The sequence below is a fragment of the Mustela nivalis genome (assembly GCF_964662115.1).
Source record: "Mustela nivalis genome assembly, chromosome: 1".
NCBI lineage: Eukaryota > Metazoa > Chordata > Mammalia > Carnivora > Mustelidae > Mustela > Mustela nivalis.
Window position 1 is genome coordinate 4,686,674 of NC_139020.1, and position 22,464 is coordinate 4,709,137.

General features: G+C 42.5%; 1 protein-coding gene across 2 annotated transcripts in view; it reads left to right on the forward strand.

The window, feature by feature from the left end:
* Positions 1 to 22,464, forward strand: part of DSCAM (DS cell adhesion molecule) — a 745,695-nt gene that overhangs the window by 136,723 nt on the left and 586,508 nt on the right. Inside the window, exon 3 of one of the 2 annotated variants that reach the window (XM_082722200.1) lies at positions 10,451 to 10,606. In XM_082722200.1, coding sequence (XP_082578326.1) covers positions 10,451 to 10,606 — 156 coding nt within the window. The remainder of the gene's footprint in view (positions 1 to 10,450; positions 10,607 to 22,464) is intronic. The other variant, XM_082722199.1, reaches the window with a different exon arrangement.

Consider the following 22,464-nt stretch of genomic DNA (forward strand, 5'->3'; position numbering starts at 1 on the left):
TGAAAATTAATCCAGATAGTTTACCATATTAACATATTAAAAATAAAAGCCATGTGATCATTTCAATCGATGCAGAAAGCATTTACAAAATACATCATTCATGTATGATAAAATTCTCAGAAAACAAGGAATAGAAGTTAGTTTCCTTATGGTAATATAAAGCACCTATAGAAATCTTCATATGGCTAACATCTTAGTGGTAAAAAATTGCTTTTCCTCTAAAGATGAAGGACACAAGGATGTGGACTGTGTGCTTTCACCACTTCTTTTCAGCATTGAACTGGAAATGGTAGCCAGTGCAATTAGGCAAGAACAATAAATAAAAGACATTGTGATTGCAAAGAAACATGTTCATCTGTTTTTATTTGTAGATGACAATTATATATGTAGAGAATCTGATGGAATTTACAAAAAAAAGCTACTGGAAGTAATACATGAGTTTATCAAAACAGTAGTACGTAAAATAAACACACACACACACACACACACACGAATTGGTAGATAATTTAAAAATACTATTTAAAATAGCATCAAAAAATAAGAAATACTTATGGATCTATCTGATCCCAAAAGTGAAAGATCTGTACACTGGAAATGATAAAGCACTACCTAATGAAAATAAAGAAGATGAAAGTAAAAGGAGAAAATTATTTTTCATGACTTGGAGGATTGATTCAGTGTTATTTAGATGTCAGTTCTCTCTCAAATGGTCTATAGATTCAATACAATCTAAATGGAAGAGACCCCAAATCGCTAAGGAAATGTTGAAAAACAAAAATAAAACGGGGGGCATCACGTTACCTGATTTCAAGCTTTACTACAAAGCTGTGATCACCAAGACAGCATGGTACTGGCATAAAAACAGACACATAGACCAGTGGAACAGAGTAGAGAGCCCAGATATGGACCCTCAACTCTATGGTAAAGCAATCTTTGACAAAACAGGAAAAAATATACAGTGGAAAAAAGACAGTCTCTTCAATAAATGGTGCTGGGAAAACTGGACAGCTATATTTAGAAGAATGAAACTCAACCATTCTCTTACACTGTACACTGTACACTCAAGATGGATAAAAGACCTCAATGTGAGACAGGAATCCATCAGAATCCTAGAGGAGCAAATAGGCAGTAATCTCTTCGATATCCACCACAGCAACTTCTTTCAAGATATGTCTCCAAAGACAAAGGAAACAAAAGTGAAAATGAACTTTTGGGATTTCATCAAAATCAAAAGCTTCTGCACAGCAAAGGAAACAGTCAAGAAACAAAGAGGCAACCCACGGAATGGGAGAAGATATTTGCAAATGACAGTACAGACAAAAGGTTGATATCCAGGATCTATAAAGAACTCCTCAAACTCAACACACACAAAACAGACAAGCATATCAAAAAATGGGCAGAAGATATGAACAGACACTTCTCCGATGAAGACATACAAATGGCTATCAGACACATGAAAAAATGTTCATCATCACTAGCCATCAGGGAGATTCAAATTAAAACCACATTGAGATATCACATTACACCAGTTAGAATGGCCAAAATTAGCAAGACAGGAAACAACATGTGTTGGAGGGGATGTGGAAAAAGGGGGACCCTCTTACACTGTTGGTGGGAATGCAAGTTGGTGCAGCCACTTTGGAGAACAGTGTGGGGACTCCTCAAGAAATTAAAAATAGAGCTTCCCTATGACCCTACCATTGCACTACTGGGTAATTACCCCAAAGATACAGATGTAGTGAAAAGAAGGGTCATCTGTACCCCAATGTTTATAGCAGCAATGGCCACGGTCGCCCAAATGTGGAAAGAACCAAGATGCCCTTCAATGGACGAATGGATAAGGAAGATGTGGTCCATATACACTATGGAGTATTATGCCTCCATCAGAAAGGCACTATTATGCTGAGTGAAATAAGTCAAGCAGAGAGAGTCAATTATCGTATGGTCTCACTTATTTGTGGAGCATAACAAAAAGCATGGAGGACATGGGGAGATAGAGAGGAGAAGGGAGTTGGGGGAAATTGGAAGGGGAGGTGAACCATGAGAGACTATGGACTCTGAAAAATAATCTGAGGGGTTTGAAGTAGCGGGGGTGGGTGGGAGGTCGGGGTATCAGGTGGTGGGTATTACAGATTGCATGAAGCACTGGGTGTGGTGAAAAATAATGATACTGTTATGCTGAAAATAAATAAATGAAAAAGAAAAAAAAAAGGACGAATACCCAACTTTTGTAGCAACATGGACGGGACTGGAAGATATTATGCTGAGTGAAATAAGTCAAGCAGAGAGAGTCAATTATCATATGGTTTCACTTATTTGTGGAGCATAACAAATAGCATGGAGGACATGGGGAGATGGAGAGGAGAAGGGAGTTGGGGGAAATTGGAAGGGGAGGTGAACCATGAGAGACTATGGACCCTGAAAAACAATCTGAGGGTTTTGAAGGAGCAGGGGGTGGGAGGTCAGGGTACCAGGTGGTGGGTATTATAGAGGGCACGGATTGCATGGAGCACTGGGTGTGGTACAAAAACAATGAATACTGTTATGCTGAAAATAAATTAAAAAAATAAAAAATAAAAAAGAAAAGAAAACCTCAGCAGACTTTTTTTTTTTTTTTTTTGCAAATAGAAACTGATGAATTTATTCTAAAATTTATATGGAAATACAGCCATAAGAGCCCTGAAAAATGGATGGTAATTTAAGAAAACTAACACTGCTTGACTTTTAATACTTATTTAAACATAAGTAACATGAAACAGAGTCTAGAAATTGGCACACATATGGACAAAGGTGCAAAACATTTCAATGAAAGGATAGTTGTTTCAACAAATGATGCTGGAAGCACTCTATGTCCATTTTCAAAAAATTGAAAAAATAAAGTGATCTTCAATCCATACTTTGTATCATATACAAAACATAACATGGATCATAAATACAAATATAAACCTATGAACTTTTGGAAAGAAATGATAGAAAAAAAAATCTTTGCAATCTTGGATTATATAAAGATTTTTTAGGTATGATACCCAAAGCACAATCCATAAAAGAACAAATTGCTATATTGGATTTTATCAAAATTTAGAACTTTTGCTCCTCTAAAATAATTGCTACTAGCATAAAAAGGCAGGTTGCATCCTGGCAGAAAATATACCTGTTATATATATACTTGTTAAAGGGCTTTTATCCAGAAATATAATGAAATCTAAAAACTCAATCATAAGAAAATAATCTATTTAAAATTGAGTTAAAAGTTTTAAAGATTTTTATTTATTTATTTATTTATTTATTTGACAGATCACAAGTAGTCAGAGAGGCAGGCAGAGAGAGAAAGGAGGAAGCAGGCTCCCCGCTGAGCAGGGAGCCCAATGTGGGGCTCAATCCCAGGACCCTGGGATCATGACCTGAGCCGAAGGCAGAGGCTTAACCCACTGAGCCACCCAGGTGCCCCTTGAGTTAAAAGTTTTAGAGAGACACTGTAACAGAGGTGATATACAATGGCTAGGAAGCACATGAAATGACGTTTAACATCATCAACCTTTGAGGAAATGCAGATTAAAACCACAGTGAGATAGATATCTCTACCAATCTAAAAGTAAGAACAATGGCCAGAGCAAGTGTAAGTGAGGAGACACATTAGCTGGGACTCTCATGCACTTCTGGTGATAATGTAAGATAATATAGCCACTTTGGAAAATAGTTTGGCAATCTCCTTAAAACATGAATAAATATCTGCCATATATCCTAGCCATTCTATTCTTAGGTATGTAACCAAAGCATATGTCCATACAAAGACTTTTACATGGATGTTCATAGCAGCTGTTTTTGTAATAGCTAAAAATGAGTCAAAGCCCATCAACAGACAACTGAGTAAACAAATTGTGGTTTACCCATAAAATTGGATGAAAAAGAATGGACTACAGTGTCCCTCTTCTTATCCACTGGCAATGTGTTCTGACGTACACAGTGGATGCCTGAAACCATGAATAGTAATAAAGTCTACATGTACTGTGTGTTTTCCTATACATACATTCCTATGGTAAAGTTTTATTTATAAATTAGGCACAGTAAGACATCAACAAACAGCAATCATAAAATTAAAATATTGTGTTGTAATAAAAGTTATATGAATGGTGTCTCTCTCCCCAAATATCTTTATACCAAATATCAAATACCTGTAGCTTATTGCCTTCTTCTTGTGGTGATGTGAGATGATAAAATGCCTCCAGGATGAGACAAAGTGAGATGAAAGATATGTGCAATGTGATGTGGAATGAGGATAGTGTTGACCTTCTGATAGTACGGTCAGAAGGAGGATCCTGTGCTGCCAGACCGCGGCTGACTATGGGTGACTGAAACCACAAAAAGGAAAACCACAGATAAGGAGGGAATAGCGTATTGGTAAACACAGTAGCAGGGGGGAATCTCAAAATAACCATACTGAGTGAAATACGTCACATAAAAATGTATGCCCATTTATGTAAGACTCTAAAATGTGTAAATTAATCTAGAATTATGGAAAGCATGTTAGTTGTTGCCTGTGAAAGGGGGTGCAAAGGACGGGTCACAGAGGACAAGTTAACTTTTCAGCTGATGGGTCTGTTCATTATCTTGATTGTGGTGGTGACCTCATGGGGGTCTACATATGTGAAAACCACCAGTAAATGTGTTATTTTAGTGTATATCAATAGTATCTTGATAAAGTTGTCTTGAGAGAAAGCAAGTAATAATATTGGGCTGACCTAGTCACTCAAGGGTTGTCTTGATGTTCATAGAGTACAGTAGCTGCTCATCTCGCTGCCACTCTGACCAGTCCACGGCAAGCCCCTTAGCCGTCTCTTGCAGCCACATCACACAAGAGTCTGGAACCTCTGCTCCAAGTGGATGGTACTGAGGGAGAGCAACTAACCAGGTTGTTCCATCCGTTTCTCTGCTTTCTGATTTTGAAACAGAAATCTTGGAAGATCACCCATTTTTCCTCAGGATGCCTGGGAACTGTGGGTCGAGGATCCTCCCTCCTCCCACGCAGACCAGGAAAGCAGAGGAAACCTGTCTGTGGGAAAAGAGAATGTGAAGCCGCGATCAAAGAGAGAGAGGCTGCGGAGCCCTTCCCAGGGCTCTGGCTGCAGGTTCCAAAGCAACCGTGGCTTCAAAGAGGTCTCATCTTTCAGCTTCTGGTAGCTTGGATCAGCTCCTCTCGCCGGCAATCATAGAGACTCAGTGACTAAAGCGGTTATGTGCTGGACATTGTGCCAAGTACTTTAAGGCTTTCTGTATTTTAATCGGCACGTCTTGCGAGGTTGCTCTTACTTCCATTTTCAGACAAGGGAGAGGGGATTTCTGTGAACCTGTTGTTGCCTGTGCATAGGAGTTGTGGTTGGAAGCCAGTGTAGCTAAAAAGTGCTGGGTCAGTACCTCACAATCTCTGGAATATTCCCTGCTTGTGTCACCACTGTTCTTCTCTCTCTTTCCTCTCCACCTATAAGTCCTCTGGTCTTTCAGTGCCAGCTCAAGTGCCCCCTTCCATACCAGCTACTCAGGCTCGCCAGTTCCACCCCGCTTTCTCACTTGTGCCTGTCCATCTTTTATTCTTTTCTTCTACTTGTTCTGCCTCCTGAATTTTCTTTCTTCAGATGATCATTCCATAAGTGTTATGATCTCCATAGTCCCTGAGGCAGTGCTTGACATGAGGGTGTGTTCAAGATGTAATTGATTATTTGAGGCACACCTCAATTTATTAAGTTATCAGCTACAAAATGTAATAGAACAAAACCAGATTTATATAAAACGAATGTGCCTCTAGGTCACAATGTGCCTCGGATGACCATTTCCTAAACAGGAAAGACCAGCCTTAAGTCCTCTGGTGTTCCAGAGAAAGCCAACCCATGAGCATTTGCTGATGCTTTCTCACATTGGACATAGGAATCAGAGGGGTAGGCAGAATCTGAGGCTAGCCCATCAGGAGAAGAGGGCCACCCAGACATGTCTCCTCTGCAGGGCCCAATTCTTCAAACTCTCCTTTGACTTACTTCCACCCCATCATCCCCCATTGTCCAATTGCTACATGGGACTGATGTCCCGGGATGGGAGCAGTCTCACAGGGCCCAGTGCTGAGAAGGTCCCGGAGTTCTGGCTCAATGCTCTTCTGTTGCCATCTTGAAACATGAATGCTTTTCTCTTTCCACTTGCATTTCATAACTGAAGATAATGGGACAATGGAACGTGCTCTGGGAGCTCAGTGCCTCAGCTCTTGCAGGGTCCTGCCTCATGCCACCTCCCCCAGATAGGTTCTCAGTGACCCCTTCTCCAGTCTCTGGGTGCCCAGAGCCCCACTTAGCCTCCACCTCCCTAACCCCACTATGACCACTACTGGCTCTCTAATGCTGAGTGCTCTGGCCCTGCCTGGCCTCTCCTCTCTGCCCCTGTCTAGAAATGACTGGCAGCCTCCATTCTGGCCAGGGCAGGAGTGTGGGTAGGAGTGGGTGCACATGCTCTAAAGTGGGGTATGGTGGAAGCCACCCCTTTCCCAAACTAGCATGGAGGCTATAATCCCTTAGAGGTCACCTGAACATCATGGGAGGGGGAATAGGGAAGGGAGATTGCTTTCCCCCACCCCAACTATGGCATGGTTCATCATCCTGATGGTGGCAGGAGGGAGCCCTGCGGCTGGTGGGTTGTGTGTGCCTGAGGAGTGGGGTCTAGGGCACCTGTGCAAGCCTGCTGGTTGCTGACAGCTCACACAGAGAGCCCTTAGAGGATGGTTGGTATCCTGGAGCCACTTCACACACACAGAGTGGGGAGTGCCTGGGAATGCGGGGCCCTGAGACCAGCCCTGAGCCAGTGCCAGACTGCTGTAAGGATTAAGTTCCAGCTCCAGGTATGGAGTGAGAGGAGCTCAAAGTGTAACTCGCATTCACAGCTCTCCTCAGGCTCAGGTAGAGGCTGGAACTGCCCTGAAATCACACCTTGGCTTAGGTCTTGCCCTTCCCTACATCCCCAGCCTCTCCCTCTCTGGTCTTCCTGGGACCATATCTACAGTCAGCCACTTTCCCCCAGTTCCTCACCTCTGACCTGCTTCCAAAGAGAGCCCATCTTAGGACACAAGGTCCTAAGGCTTAGCTCACCCTTCCCTGTAATACAGATGTCAGTCTGTTTTAGTTTTTGCCTGGATCTTATGTCTGTAACTCAGTCTCTGTTACCCTAAGTGGTGGTAGTAAGGACTAGATGCAGCAAGTACCTTGGGGAGGCTTGCTGTGATCCTGGGAGACTTGTGTTATGAGAGGTATATTCTGTTAGAGAGCAGTGTTGGCTTCTTAAGTGGTGGGGCCTCAGGGGCCTACCTTATTTTCATCAATAAGGAAGAGATCTATAATGAAAACTCAAGTTGTTTTTTTTTTTTTAAATAATAGATAGTGTCCCAACAGTTGCACTACTGCATATTTACCCCAAAGGTACAGATGCAGTGAAAAGAAGGGCCACATGCAACCCAGTGTTTACAGCAGAATGTCCACAACAGCCAAACTGTGGAAAGAACCGAGATGCCCTTCAACAGACAAATTGATAAAGTTGTGGTCCATATATACAATGGAATATTACTCAGTCATCAAAAGGACGAATACCCAGCTTTTGCATCAACTTGGATGGGACTGGAGGAGATTATACTGAGTGAAATAAGTCAAACAGAGAAAGTTGATTATGATATGGTTTCACTTACTTGTGGAACATAAGGAATAACATGGAGGACATTAGGACAAGGGGAAAATGAAGAAGGGTGGGAATCAGAGTAGGAGATGAACCATGAGACTATGGACTCCGGAAAACAAATGGAGAGTTGTAGAAGGGAAGGAAGTGGGGGATGGGTGAGCCTGGTGGCGGGTATTAAGAAGGGCTGGGATTGAACGGAGCACTGGGTGTCGTACACAAACACTGCCTCTTGGAACACTACCTCAAAAACTAAAGATGTACTGTGTGGGGACTAACATAACACAATAAAAACATGTTTTATTCTACAGTAGGGTTAGAAGTACTTGCAACAGGGAAGCTCTGTGATTTTTATTTAGTCACCTTCCAAGCATTGATTCAGCACTTACTATGTGCCAAGCATTGTTAGAAGTTCTACAGTTAATTTTTTTCAAGGTTCCCTGAGTGGTCTCTCTTTCTAGAAGAATCTAGGGAGGGAGTGGAGTGTTTCCTTCCCTGCCCCATTCTTTCTGCACTGGGTGGGATGCAGTGCACCTAGTTGTATCCTGGCTTCAAGAAGATCTGGGCTCCTTGGGGCTGACATGGGAGATAGAGGGAGCAGGTGAGACCTATGGGCAGCTGAAGGGGAGAAGGTGCCCCATGGTATGTGTGAGAGGCCTGGACTGAGGAGTTCTGGGCGGGCAGGACTTTGGGTGCAAAAGGGCAAGTCCCCACTGGGCCCCTCTCTCTGGCTCCGGTGACCAGCACTTAGGCCCTCTGGGAAAGTGCTTCCTCTGTCACTGGATGGGCGTCGACTCTTGCCCTGGTCTTCTTTGGCTTTAATTTCCAAGAAATTCGTGTGAAGCCACCTGAGCCATTCGTGTGAGGCAGAGTGCCCTGGAAGTTTGGGGAGATGAAGCGATCTTATAGTTCCCAACCAGCATCACACAAGAGACTTCCACTGGATTCCTGCACCTGCTCCAGTGATCTTCTCCCTGTGCTGATGGAGTCTTTGGCCCTTGGCCATGTTGTCCAGCCCCTTCCTCTTCTCTTCTCGACCCCATCCTCTCATCTGTCTTCCCTCCACCACAATCCAATCCTCATTCCTGAGGGAGTTTGGCTTCTTTACCTCTTTGTCACCTCTTTCCGACCAAGAGTGTGGACCACCGCTCTTCCCGAAGTGCTACCGACTGAGTTCTTTTCCTGTGCAAAATCAGCTCCTGCCCCTGTGTTAATGGCGATGTTCCTGAGGCCAGGCTCTTGGGCACCCTGAGCTATCGCCCTGGGGAGATTTTACAAGCGGTGTGGACTCACCATTTGGCACATGGTGTCAGACTGCTAATGGGGAGTGTGGAGGTGGGGGGTCTCAGAAGAGTCCCAGACTTCCGAAAATCTCTCTGGTTTAAGACAGGAGTGAAAAAAATTCTCCAAGTGGGGAAAATGTTAAATATTGATTTTAAAAGCGGGCTTTGGGGAGCAATACTCTGAATAAGGCCACACTCTATACTAAGATATTCAGCCTGTCACAAAACCAGTGCCAATCTTAAAAATGCTTCTTCTAGAACATTCACCTCTGCCTATGAAGAGAGTTCCCTTTAGAAACTCATTCTTATTTTCGTTGGTATGCTAATTTCTTTAAAAAGTAATTCCATGGCAAGTTTTCTCAACACATCCTTGTCCAGTAAATGACTAAACCTCGAGGAAAGCTGAATGGATGGTGAGAGAAGTTGTCTCTAAGGCTATCATAGAAAACCAGGCTTCTAAAACTCAGACTGTGAGAATCTTCCTGTCTCAACCCCTTCATTTTAAGCTTGAGGAAAATAAAGCTGTGGAGAAGTGAGACTTGCATCCATATTCACCAGCTGGGGTGAGGCATGGTTTGGGTTACAGCCCTGATTTCTTCTTCTCCTGGACACAGAGGTCTTCCTCATGTCGGGTTATGGTGTGGATGCGGTTCTAGCTGCTGGTACACAGAGCCGTATCCCACCTGCTCATGGCGAGCACCACCTTGAGTGCTGTACCCACACTACCTGAGTCCTTACATTCCCCCAGTGGTAGATTTATCACCAAAATCCCTGTTGTCTAGGTCGCAAGGCTACTCACTCATTGTGTGAGTGTTTGGACTTGGCTATGAACCCAGGCAGGTGGGCTTGCAGGGTAGGCTCTGAAATCCACTGCCACCCTGCCTCTCACCCAGACAGCCAGCTCATGGATGGCTCCGCAGAGAGTTTTCAGGGATACTCCTATTTTGGGAGGTGCTGGGGTAGGCTCGCTAAGCAACATCCTTCTGAAGTCACGGGAAGAGGAACAGTTGTTTCCAAGACTGTTTTGCAACTGCCAAAAAAAAAAAAAATCACTTATGCAGAGTTACTTTGTCACGTAGTTTTAAATAAATCTCAGGAGAGGTTGCCTTTCTTGATTTTTTCCAACTCTTTCTTCATAGTCAGAAAATTCTTCCTTTGTCCTTGGGGGACAGGAAGAGCAGTATCCCATGCTCACAACTTCTTTATGAAGCTACTTTCTACCTCCAGGAGCACCGAGGAGGCAGATAGCTGTTTTTAGATATACTCTTGCCCTTTAGAAAACAGTGTCGTTTATTTGTGTATGGGATGAAAGTCTTTAAGGCATGAACCACCGATTTCTTTGATTTCTTCCCCCAATGACTATAGGTGGTACAATTCCTCATGTAAGCCACAGCACCTGTATCTGAATGAGGTTCTCCCACAATGAACTCCTGCCAGGGTGTCTTACCAAGGGTCTTCTTGCCTTCCAGTTTTACGGGAGCCCTATACAGTCCGTGTGGAGGACCAGAAAACCATGAGAGGCAATGTTGCGGTCTTCAAGTGCATTATCCCCTCCTCGGTGGAGGCGTACGTCACCGTCGTCTCCTGGGAGAAAGACACCGTGTCACTCATCTCAGGTAGGCGAGGTGTGTCCGGGGCACAGGGTGCCGGGCTCACCTTCTTCGAGGCTGTTTCAGGTGTTGAATGGGGTTGCTAGATTTTGTGGCTCGATTGCGATACTCTTCTGTGAATTGACTGATAGATAGAAATAAGTTACTGTACATACAGCCATCATGCTACTTCTCTGAGGCAATTTTGGCTTATTTCTGCTCCTGAAAATTGGGCAATAAGGTTTTTGCATCTGTGAGAATCTTCGGTGTTAATACTTAGGACTGATAGCCTGAAACCATAATCTGGAAAACAGAAGCTCTGGTTTTGTCTGCTGTGACCCTTTCAAATGTCTGAAGAGCTATGTGATGTCTCTGAACTCTTTCTTGAAGATTCTACTCAGAATATGTGTATGTGTATATATACATATATATACATACATATTTTGTATGTATATATATGTGTGTATATATGTGTGTGTGTATGTGTGTGTATAATTTATGGGTTTGTTTTCAGAACCTGGAAATGATGCAACTGATATTTTCTTCTAAGATATTATAGTTTAGTCTTATGGTGTTTAAGTAGATTTCTTGCCCCCTTGCTGTCTACCTGGAAAGGGTTCAGTGTTTTTACTTTGTTCATTTTTGGATAGTGAGTGACCTTGGGCTGCTTTTGGAGAACAGTGGTGATAAGTACCCAATGTGCTATAATAGGTTATAAATGACTGCTTTTCTAGACATCTGTGTGGATGTGTGTGCAAGTGTGCACACACACACGTGCTTTCATGCAACTCTTGAATACCACCAAAATTTTGCCCATTCATTGACATGTGAAATTGGAACTAAGCTCTCATGGTGACATAACATTTCTGTTTTTCAGTTTATTGATTCTCTAGACAGTGTAGGTTCCTGTACAGTGACCACTAAAGCAGTCATTAACCCATTTGAAAAAATTGTATCTTTGATCTTTGAAATATATCCAGTAAACTGGCATGTAACAGACATTTTCAGGTTTTCTTAACACCGTCCAGTCAGAGCCCCTTGAACTTTGGTGAATGATAGAGGCCTTGCTGTTATATAGGATAATCGTCATAATTTAAAGTATTGAGAAAATACTGAGCTCAATGACTGAAATGTGATTGCAAATAATCATAATAGACTCACCTGTACACTTGTATTTGTTGTATTTTTTCAAAAATTTTATTTATTTATTTTTAGTTATCTCTAGACCTGGTGTGGAATTTGAACTTATGACTAAGCATCGTGTGCTCTCCTGAGGGAGCCAGCTGGACACCCCTCCTTGTTGTCTCTGATTGATGGTTTTAAGGACTTGTCTTCCGAGGTCACTTTAGTTTCTTAATAGCAGATGGAGAAATCTGATGACGAGTCCCTCTGGCTGAGCCCAGGACCAGAAGGGAAGGGCATTCACACGCACGTAGTGAGGGCTTGTGGGTGCACTGAGCGGGAGGATGGGGGGCAGGATTTGCAGTCTCCCACACTCAGCAGCCTGGGCTGATGGAGGCTCGGCCATCGTAGAACAGACATCAGACAGCCTCTGGGTTTGCCGTGGAGCGGGAGAGAACAGGGGAGGATTACATTCTGCCTCCATGTGCTTCTACTTGAGGAGACCTATGTCATTCCTGTTAATATTTAATTGGCCAAGGTAGGTCACATAGTACACCTTTGTTCAGTGAGATGTTCCTGGAAGGGGAGAACCACTGGAGATCTGGGTGAGAAAAAGAAGTAGCTACTGAAGGTTTTATATACCTATCGATATGGACATCTATATCCATAGATGCTTTGTATGTTCGCAATAGAGGTTATTATATTTAAGAAATACACTGTGTGCGTTCTTATGTTTCTTAGACTTCTTTAATTACTGGTATCCCCATGCAGGTTTCATCTTGTTGCAATTGATGTGAATAAGACTTTTTTCTTCAAACATGAACCTAATTAAATAAAATAAAAGGAATTTTATATCTGGTGAGCAGAGAGGGTACAGATATGCAGACACGGAACTGGCGTCTTGCTGTTGGGTTCTGATGATGCCCACATCTCCTCAGTTATGCATGGGAGTTTTACCCTTCGGCAAAAACTTAAAAACAATGTGGGCCAGGGATAAGCACTTGGCTTTCCTTTTTTGCACAAAAGCATCCAGAAAACCAATATAGTGTAGGCTTTGATCTCATTGAGGGATACTTTAATAGGAAGCTTTTGTTGGTTTGTAAGTAGGCATTTAAGCAAGCATGCTCCATGTGGCTCACATGGTGTGTATGTGTGTGTGCATGCATGTGTGTGTGTGTCCACAGAGAGATGGAGAGAGACACAAAGAGACAGAGACAGAGAGACCGAGACACACCCAGAAAGAGTGTGAGTCCAAGCTGTTTGACTTCTCAGGAGTTTAACCTGAGAACAGTGCCCGGGTGAGGTGTTAGGATCTGAGAACAAGAAATCTTCAAATTATCCTTATAATGCAACTTAGAGTGGCTTACTGTTGAGCCCTGTTTCCAGCCCCCAAGCTCCACCCATCAGGACTGCCAAAAATGCCCAGGGAAGGAGATCAAGAAGTCATTGGAGGTGATAAAATGGTTAAGAGACACTGAGGATCTTAATTAATAAGCTGCTTCTGAATGGTTTCGGTGGAGAAAGATTGCATTTCTTGCTGGCGGCCAGGCCCTGAGTGAGGTGGGACACAGGTGACTACACATAGAAAGCTGCGAGGCTCAGAGGATGAGCCTGGCGCCTCTGTCCTGTAGACAGCAGGAGGACCTCCAGATGGGATGCACAGCAGATGGCCTTAAAAGGTCAATTTGTCTGTGACTTTAAATAAACAGATAGCCCTGGTGCCTCCTTGCTAAACTGATTTAGATATGGTGGTTGGCAGGGGACATGACCTCGTGTAAGTCTTTCTGGGATTCCAATACAGCACAGCCCTCAGTGGATCTGACTGGGAATGTTCCCAGGAAACATGTCTGGTCTGCACACGTCACTTCCTTTGATGGAAGAAGGCAGTGAATCAATCCTCCATGAAAACAGGCTGTGTGAGACTCCACTGTGGTGGGTAGAGTGGGGAGAGAAGACTGGGAGTGGGACTGATCCAAGAAAGCTGGAGCTCCCACAGGCCACACAGGGCCTTGGCCACTGTCCCTGCTCGCACAGGGCTCATGGTGAGAGGTCACTGGCTCAGGGAGAGGTATGTGCCCTGGGCCTCCACTCTTGCCCCTGCACTTAGCCTCCTAGGTCCAAGTTCCCTGGAGGGAGGCCAAAGAGGCAAGGCCTGATTCTGGTCAGCAGGCATCCACTTTCTGCAGACCTTCTAGGCCAGGGCTCTTTGGAAATCTAGGCTAAGGTGAGTGACTATCTGTCACCTAGGAAATCCTTCTAATGGAAAAAAAAAAGTAAATATCAATGAATTCCTATAAAAAGAAATGAAGGGCTTATATGGGCATGTCTTACTAATTTTTGCCCTTTACCTTGGTTGAGGAAATCAATGACTGGGCTATGTTCTTGCAGTGGTAAGAAGCACCGGTCATGTCTGTCTGGGTTTCAACATGATCTGCATGGATTCATTAGCCATTCCAACAGTTGTGTCATTAGCTTATTATACATGAGGTCATGCATTGATTTCTTTCCAGGGGAGGTTTAAGTTGGCCTTTCTCTAGACTCAGGAGTCAAGTTGTGCTTCTCTTGTCATATGAGGTCATTAGATCACCAAATTAAGAGCATAAATGAATTCATCTATTTTAAACGATCTTTGGAAAGAATCTTCCAATGGTCTTATTCTGGATTGACTGTCCATATCCCCTTAAAATTCATATGTTGAGGTCCCAACCCCCAACATGATGGTATTCGGAGGTGGAGGCATTGGAAGAATGAGGATTTGAGGAGGCCATGAAGGTGGAGCCCGCCATGATGGGATCAGTGTACTTAAAAGGAGAGATGCCATCCTTGTAGCCCAGGGATGAATCCCACCTGGTCGTGGTGGATAATCTTTTTAATGTGCTGTTGGGTCCTGTTTGCTAGGATCTTGTTGAGAATCTAAGCATTCATATTCATCAGTGATATTGGTCTAAAATTCTCCTTCTTGGTAGGGTTTTTGCCTGGTTTGGGGATCAATGTAATGCTGGCTTCATAGAAAAAGTCTGGAAATTTTCCTTCTGCTTCAATTTTTTGAAACAGCTTCAGGAGAATAGGTGTTATTTCTTTTTTGAAAGTTTGGTAGAATTCCCCGGGGAATCCATCAGGTCCTGGGCTCTTGTTTTTTGGGAGGTTTTTGATCACTGCTTCAATCTCGTTATTAGATATCAGTCTATTCAGGTTGTCAATTTCTTCCTGGTTCAATTTTGGGAGTTTATAGTTTTCCAGGAATGCATCCATTTCATCTAGGTTGCTTAGCTTATTGACATATAACTGTTGATAATAACTTCTGATGATTGTTTCTACTTCCTTGGTGTTCGTTGTGATCTCTCCCTTTGCATTCATAATTTTATTAATTTGGGTTTTCTCTCTTTTCTTTTGGATTAGTGTGGCCAATGGTTTATTGATCTTATTGATTCTTTCAAAAAACCAGCTTCTTGTTTCATTGATATGTTCTACTGTATCTCTGGTTTCTAACTCATTGATCTCAGCTCTAATATTGATTATTTCCCTTCTTATGTGTGGGTTGGTTTGATTTGTTGTTGATTCTCCAGTTCTTTAAGGTGTAGAGACAGCTGGTGTGTTCTGGATTTTTTAATTTTTTTAATTAAATTTATTTATTTTCAGCATAACAGTATTCATTATTCTTTCACCACACCCAGTGCTCCATGCAATCCGTGCCCTCTATAATACCCACCACCTGGTACCCCAACCTCCCACCCCCCCCCCGCCACTTCAAACCCCTCAGATTGTTTTTCAGAGTCCATAGTCTCTCATGATTCACCTCCCCTTCCAATTTACCCCAACTCCCTTCTCCTCTCTAACACCCCTTGTCCTCCATGATATTTGTTATGCTCCACAAATAAGTGAAACCATATGATAATTGACTCTCTCTGCTTGACTTATTTCACTCAACATAATCTCTTCCAGTCCCATCCATGTTGCTACAAAAGTTTGGTAGAACCAAGATGCCCTTCAATGGACAAATGGATAAGGAAAATGTGGTTCATATACACTATGGAGTATTATGCCTCCATCAGAAAGGATTTTTCAATTTTTTTGAGGGAGGCTTGGATGGCTCTGTATTTCCCCCTTAGGACCGCCTTTGCTGTATCCCATAGGTTTGGGGCCGAAGTGTCTTCATTCTCATTGGTCTCCATGAATTGTTTCAGTTCTTCTTTGATCTCCTGGTTGATCCAAGCATTCTTAAGCAAGGTGGTCTTTAGCTTCCAGGTGTTTGAGTTCCTTCCAAACTTTTCCTTGTGATTGAGCTTCAGTTTCAAAGCACTGTGATTTGAGAATGTGCAGGGAATAATCTCAGTCTTTTGGTATCGGTTGAGTCCTGATTTGTGACCCAGTATGTGGTCTATTCTTGAGAAGGTTCCATGTGCACTTGAGAATAATGAGTATTCTGTTGTTTTAGGGTGGAATGTTCTGTATATATCTATGAGGTCCATCTGGTCCAATGTGTCATTCAATGCTCTTGTTTCTTTATTGATTTTCTGCTTCGATGACCTGTCTATTTCTGAGAGAGGCGTGTTAAGATCTCCTACTATTAATGTATTCATATCAATAAGACTGTTTATCTTGATTAACAGTTTTCTTATGTAATTGGCTGCTCCCATATTGGGGGCATAGATATTTACAATTGTTAGATCATCTTGGTGGATAGTCCATTTAAGAATGGTGTAGTGTCCTTCTGTATCTCTGACTATAGTCTTTAGTTTAAAATCTAATTTGTCTGAAGTGAGAATTGCAAATCAATCAATGTGATAGAACAAATTAATAAGAGAAGAGAGAAGAACCACATGGTCCTCTCAACTGATGCAAAATAAAAAGCATTTGACAAAATCCAGCATCCTTTCCTGATTAAAATACTTCAAAGTATAGGGATAGAGGGAGCATTCCTGAACTTCATAAAATCTATCTATGAAAGACCCACAGCAAATATCATCCTCAATGGGAAAAAGCTTGCAGCCTTCCCTTTGAGATCAGGAACACAACAAAGATGCCCACTCTCACCACTCTTGTTCAGCATAGTATTAGAAGTCCTAGCAATAGCAATCAGACAACAAAGAGAAATAAAAGGTATCCAAATTGGCATTGAAGAAGTCAAACTCTCTCTCTTCACAGATGACATGCATGATTCTTTATATGGAAAACCCAAAAGACTCCACACCCAAACTATTAGAACTCATACAACAATTCAGCAACGTAGCAGGATACAAAGTCAATGTACAGAAATCAATGGCTTTCTTATACACTAACAATGAAAATACAGAAAGGGAAATTAGAGAATAGATTTTATTTACTATAGTACCAAGAACCATAAGATACCTGGGAATAACCCTAAACAAAGAGGTAAAGGATCTGTACTTGAGGAACTACAGAACAGTCATGAAAGAAGTTGAAGAGGACACAAAAAGACAGAAGACCATTCCATGCTCTTGGATCGGAAGAATAAACATTGTTAAAATGTCTATACTGCCTAGAGAAATCTATACTTTTAATGCTATTCTGATAAAAATTCCACTGGTATTTTTCAAAGAGCTGGAGCAAATAATCCAAAAATTTGTATGGAATCAGAGTCACTAAGGAAATGTTGAAAAACAAAAATAAAATTGGAGGCATCACGTTACCTGATTTCAGGATTTACTACAAAGCTGTGATCACCAAGACAGCATGCTACTGGCATAAAAACAGACACATAGACCAGTTGAACAGAATAGAGAGCCCAGATATGGACCTTCAACTCTATGGTCAAATAATCTTTGACAAAACAGAAAAAATATACAGTGGAAAAAAGACAGTCTCTTCAATAAATGGTGCTGGGAAAACTGGGCAGCTATATGTAGAAGAATGAAACTTGACCATTCTCTTACATTGTACACAAAGATAAACTCAAAATGGATAAATGACCTCAATGTGAGACAGGAATCCATCAGAATCCTAGAGGAGAATATAGGCAGTAATCTCTTCGATATCAGCCACAGCAACTTCTTTCAAGATATGTCTCCAAAGGCAAAGGAAACAAAAGTGAAAATGAACATTTGGGACTTCATCAAAATCAAAAGCTTCTGCACAGCAAAGGAAATAGTCAACAAAACAAAGAGGTAACCCATGGAATGGGAGAAGATATTTGCAAATGACAGTACAGACAAAAGGTATCTATATCCAGTATCTATAAAGAACTCCTCAAACTCAACACACATAAAACAGACAATCATAAAAAAATGGGCAGAAGATATGAACAGACACTTCTCCAATGAAGACATACAAATGGCTATCAGACACATGAAAAAATGTTCATCATCACTAGCCCTCAGGGAGATTCAAATTAAAACCACATTGAGATACCACCTTACACCAGTTAGAATGGCCAAAATTAGCAAGACAGGAAACAACATGTGTTGGAGGGGGTGTGGAGAAAGGGGAACCCTTTCTGTTGGTGGGAATGAAAGTTGGTGCAGCCACTTTGGAGAACAGTGTGGCAATTCCTCAAGAAATTAAAAATAGAGCTTCCCTATGACCCTGCCATTGCACTACTGAGTATTTACCCCAAAGATACAGATGTAGTGAAAAGAAGGGTCATCTGTACCCCAATGTTTATAGCAGCAATGGCCATGGTTACCCAACTGTGGAAGGAACCAAGATGCCCTTCAACAGACGAATGGATAAGGTAGATGTGGTCCATATACACTATGGAGTATTATGCCTCCATCAGAAAGGATGAATGCCCAACTTTTGTAGCAACATGGACGGGACTGGAAGAGATTATGCTGAGTGAAATAAGTCAAGCAGAGAGAGTCAGTTATCATATGGTTTCACTTGTTTGTGGAGCATAACAAATAGCATGGAGGACATGGGGAGTTAGAGAGGAGAAGGGAGTTGGGGGAAATTGGAAGGGGAGGTGAACCATGAGAGACTATGGACTCTGAAAAACAATCTGAGGGGTTTGAAGGGGCAGGGGGTGGGAGGTTGGGGGAACCAGGTTGTGGGTATTGGAGAGGGCACGGATTGCATGGAGCACTGGGCGTGGTGCAAAAACAATGAATACTGTTACGCTGAAAATAAATTTAAAAAATTAAAAAAGAAAAAAAAAAAAAAAGGAGAGACACCAGGGCTCTCCTTCTCCACTGAATGAGGACAGGGAGCAAGCAGCCATTTGAATCTCAGAAGAGGGCTGTAACCACAACCCAGTTGTTGAGGCAGCCTGTTCTTGGATGACCAGACTCCAGAACTGTGAAAAACAAATGCCTCTTGTTGAAGCCACCTGGTCTGTGACATTTTACTTACTTATTCATTTATTGCAGCCGGAGCTATGAACACAGGGTGAAAAGTAAGCATCCCATAATTCCCCCAGGGAAGGTAGAGGCACGCAATGTCTGATGCTGCCGTGTGCTCTGCTTTGTTGTCTCCCTGGGCTCTCCGCCTGACCATGGGATGCCATGTGGTCCCCCTTCACTCTCATCCTCTGGCCGATGGATATAGGAACTGGGGAATGTGTGGAGGGAACGCATCTCAGGGACAGGTGCACACTGTGCATTTACTGTCCTCCGTGAAGGGGATGAGCCTGGATCTATTGTCTTCTCACCTAACAGAAAGGAGCAGGAAAAGCAAGAGCAATGATGTTCATACTCGTTTTCCAACATCCTTATCACTTCTCTTCCTCGAAGCACAAATGAGAGCCTTTTAAATATTAGAATATTAATGTAGCCCATAAAAGTGTAGTAGTGTGGATAGCAATGTGCCTTGGGAGGTACTGCTGATAGGAGACACAGGACCCCATCCCGGCAAAGAACAATATCGACAGCTTTACATTTGGGTTTCACTCAGTGGCCCGTGGAGAGTTTCTTTCCGATTAGGGAGGCTGGCAATGAGAGAGCCCAGCATTCTGTGTCTGTTTCCTCTGATAAAATTCTGAGAATCTCACCGGGGGTTTAGCTACATTAACATCAAAGACACAGCCCAAGGGTAACTGGATTTGGAAAATGGAAACAGTGAACATTTTACTATTCCCAGAGAATCTGTCTCCCTCTTTAGCACTGGCCCAATTTTCTGTTACGATATTTCCCATCTGAACACCTCTATTAGTGATGACTCAATGAGAATTTTATCTCTTAGGATCAATGAGTTCAAGTCCACGGACGATTATTTGGTTTCCTGTATTTTGGGTAAAAGTGAACAATTTTCTGCCCACATTAAATATCAAAGGATATTAGCCCAGCACTTCACATGAAATACTCGTGGTGGTTTAGAGATGCAGTCTTTGGGTCTGGTCACCATAGATAAAGCAGGATTTGGACTTGAAGAAGCCCCCCTCCCTTCTGCCCCAAGATGGCTTCTGCTCTCAGGGAGCTAAGGGGGGAGATTACCCCATTGTGTGTGGTGTGACCATGGGGACAGGCAGAGCTGCGGCCATCACAGGAACACACACCTGCAGTGTTTTTTGCCTGGGGAGGAACAGAAGCTTTCCCAGGAGCGGTGGCCATTTAAGAAAATGCTGCTTTGCATTTTAGGATGGGGAAAGCAATTACACTGTAGATATAGTCACTCCAGGGAGGCAAGGTTTTCACGTTTCAGCAAACTTAAACTAAGATCAGGTTTGATGTGCTCTGTTGGCTTTTGGAGTGGGGGGCGCAGCTGCTGGGAGCAAGGAGGGCTGTATGTGGCTGGCTGTCTCTGTCCGTGAAACCTGTGACTCTAAGAGAGGTCACGTCCTCGCCTCTTAAGGCACTCATATTTTTATTTTACTCATAGTCACTGAGCATTTTCAAGGCGACCTGCCACTAAGCTGCTCAGGTTACCATGGTGATAAGACCCAGCTCTGCCCTCAAGGTGCTTGTGAGTAAAGAGAATGAGATCAACATCAAAATGATTTAGGGGACAGGCCTGTTGCCATCTGAAAGCCTGGTCTTGGATTTTAAAAGTATCAGGGAGGTGATGAGCCCTGGGTTCTATGCAACTGATGAATTACTGAACTCTACATCTGAAACTAATGATGTACTGTATGTTGGCAAATTAAAAAAATAAATAAATACAAGCACCAGGGAACTGCAGGAACAAAGAAGTCTTGGTTTCACAGTCAGGATAACTGAAAAATGGTGATGCACACAGGAAGGGGGGGTCCTGGTCTCTTTATTTTTTAAAAGCCATTACTTGATCATACTTTTGCCAATTAAGTCTATTCTCTTTTTTTAAAATTTATTTTTTATTTTCAGCATAAGAGTATTCATTATTTTTTTTTTTTTTGCATCACACCCAGTGCTCCATGCTTAAGTCTATTTTCATTAAATTAGTTTTTACGTGTTACTCCACTGCCCCCTGAATGTAATTAAAACCTGCCTGGGGAGTGCAGAGAAACTGCCGACTCTGGGAATGAAGGTGATGTTAGTGGTTGGTCGGATGGCTCAAGTCTGGCATTTCAGAAATAAGCCACTAGTGAGATTCTGAATGGTCCAGGGTGAACAGAAAGCCTGTGAAGTGTCAGCCTTCAGAGAGAAGACACATTCCCATTCTCATAATTGGAAATTGTATTCAAGATTATAGTGCAAAACAACAACAACAACAAAAAGTTTTTTAGTTTTGAACTTCTGAGACAAGTAGACACATGGCTAAAGACATGTTAATATAATATTTTAAAAAAGAAAGAAAGGAACATGTTAATATAATATTTTAAAAAAGAAAGAAAGGAAGAAAGAGAGAGGAAGGAAGGAGGAAGAAAGGAAAAATAAGGAAAATGTGGTAGCAGATTAATTCTGGAGCATGTCAGAGTATGTGTGTGTGCGTGTGTGTGCATGTGCGTGCGTGTGTGTGTGTGCGCGCATGCGTGTGTGTGTGTGTTTATGAAACACCCCTTCTGCCATGAAGGCATTGGGTCATTCAGTCAGCCTAACACACTGCTTCGTTTCCTATCAAGCATCACCAGGGGATTTGGGCTGCTGATTGCAGCTCCCATAGATTAGCTGGTAACTGGAGAGCGAATGTCTATTTACCCTGTCTCATCTTTATATGTGGACAGAAAATGGTTTTACTGGTCCCTCTCCTAAGAAAATGGTAGAATATTAAAATTCCAAATTGAATATTTCACTTCTCAATCCAGCTTTTTTTTTTTTTTTTGTCTTAGATTTAATCTCATAGAATTTTTAGTTTATGCATGTGCCAGAGGCTCATTGATTTGCTAGAAGACTTCCAGGACTCAGCATATAATTTTACCCCCTCTGAGATTTATTACAGTGAGAGGATACACAGCAAAATCTGCAAAGGGAAAAGGTATGTGGGGAGAAGTCTGGAGGAAACCAGGCGCAAGCTTCCAGGACATTCTTCCTCATGGAATCACATAGGTCACACTTCATCTCCATAGCAGGGAACAGTGACAACAAGTGTAAAATGTTCTCTACCAGGGAACTCATTAGACATTCAGTATTGAAGGGTTTTACTAGAGATCCATCAGGTAGGTATCCTTTGCCTGACATGTACCATAATTCCAGACTCTCAGAAGGGCGACAGTCATTTAGGTATTCAAGAAACCATATTGTTTGTATAGTTTAGACACAGTGAGATGGCAGGAATCCTCCTGAAATTCCAATTACCAGACACCAGCCAAGGGTCAGCCTTGCGAGCAGGCCTGTTAAGGAAAGCAGTTCTAGGCCTATTATGTTAATTGGTTTCTGTACAGGGCAATTTTCTCAGTGATGGTGGCCCCTTGCTTATCACCCATAGGACAATCACTTTTTGAATGTGCCTAGCACCAAATGCTA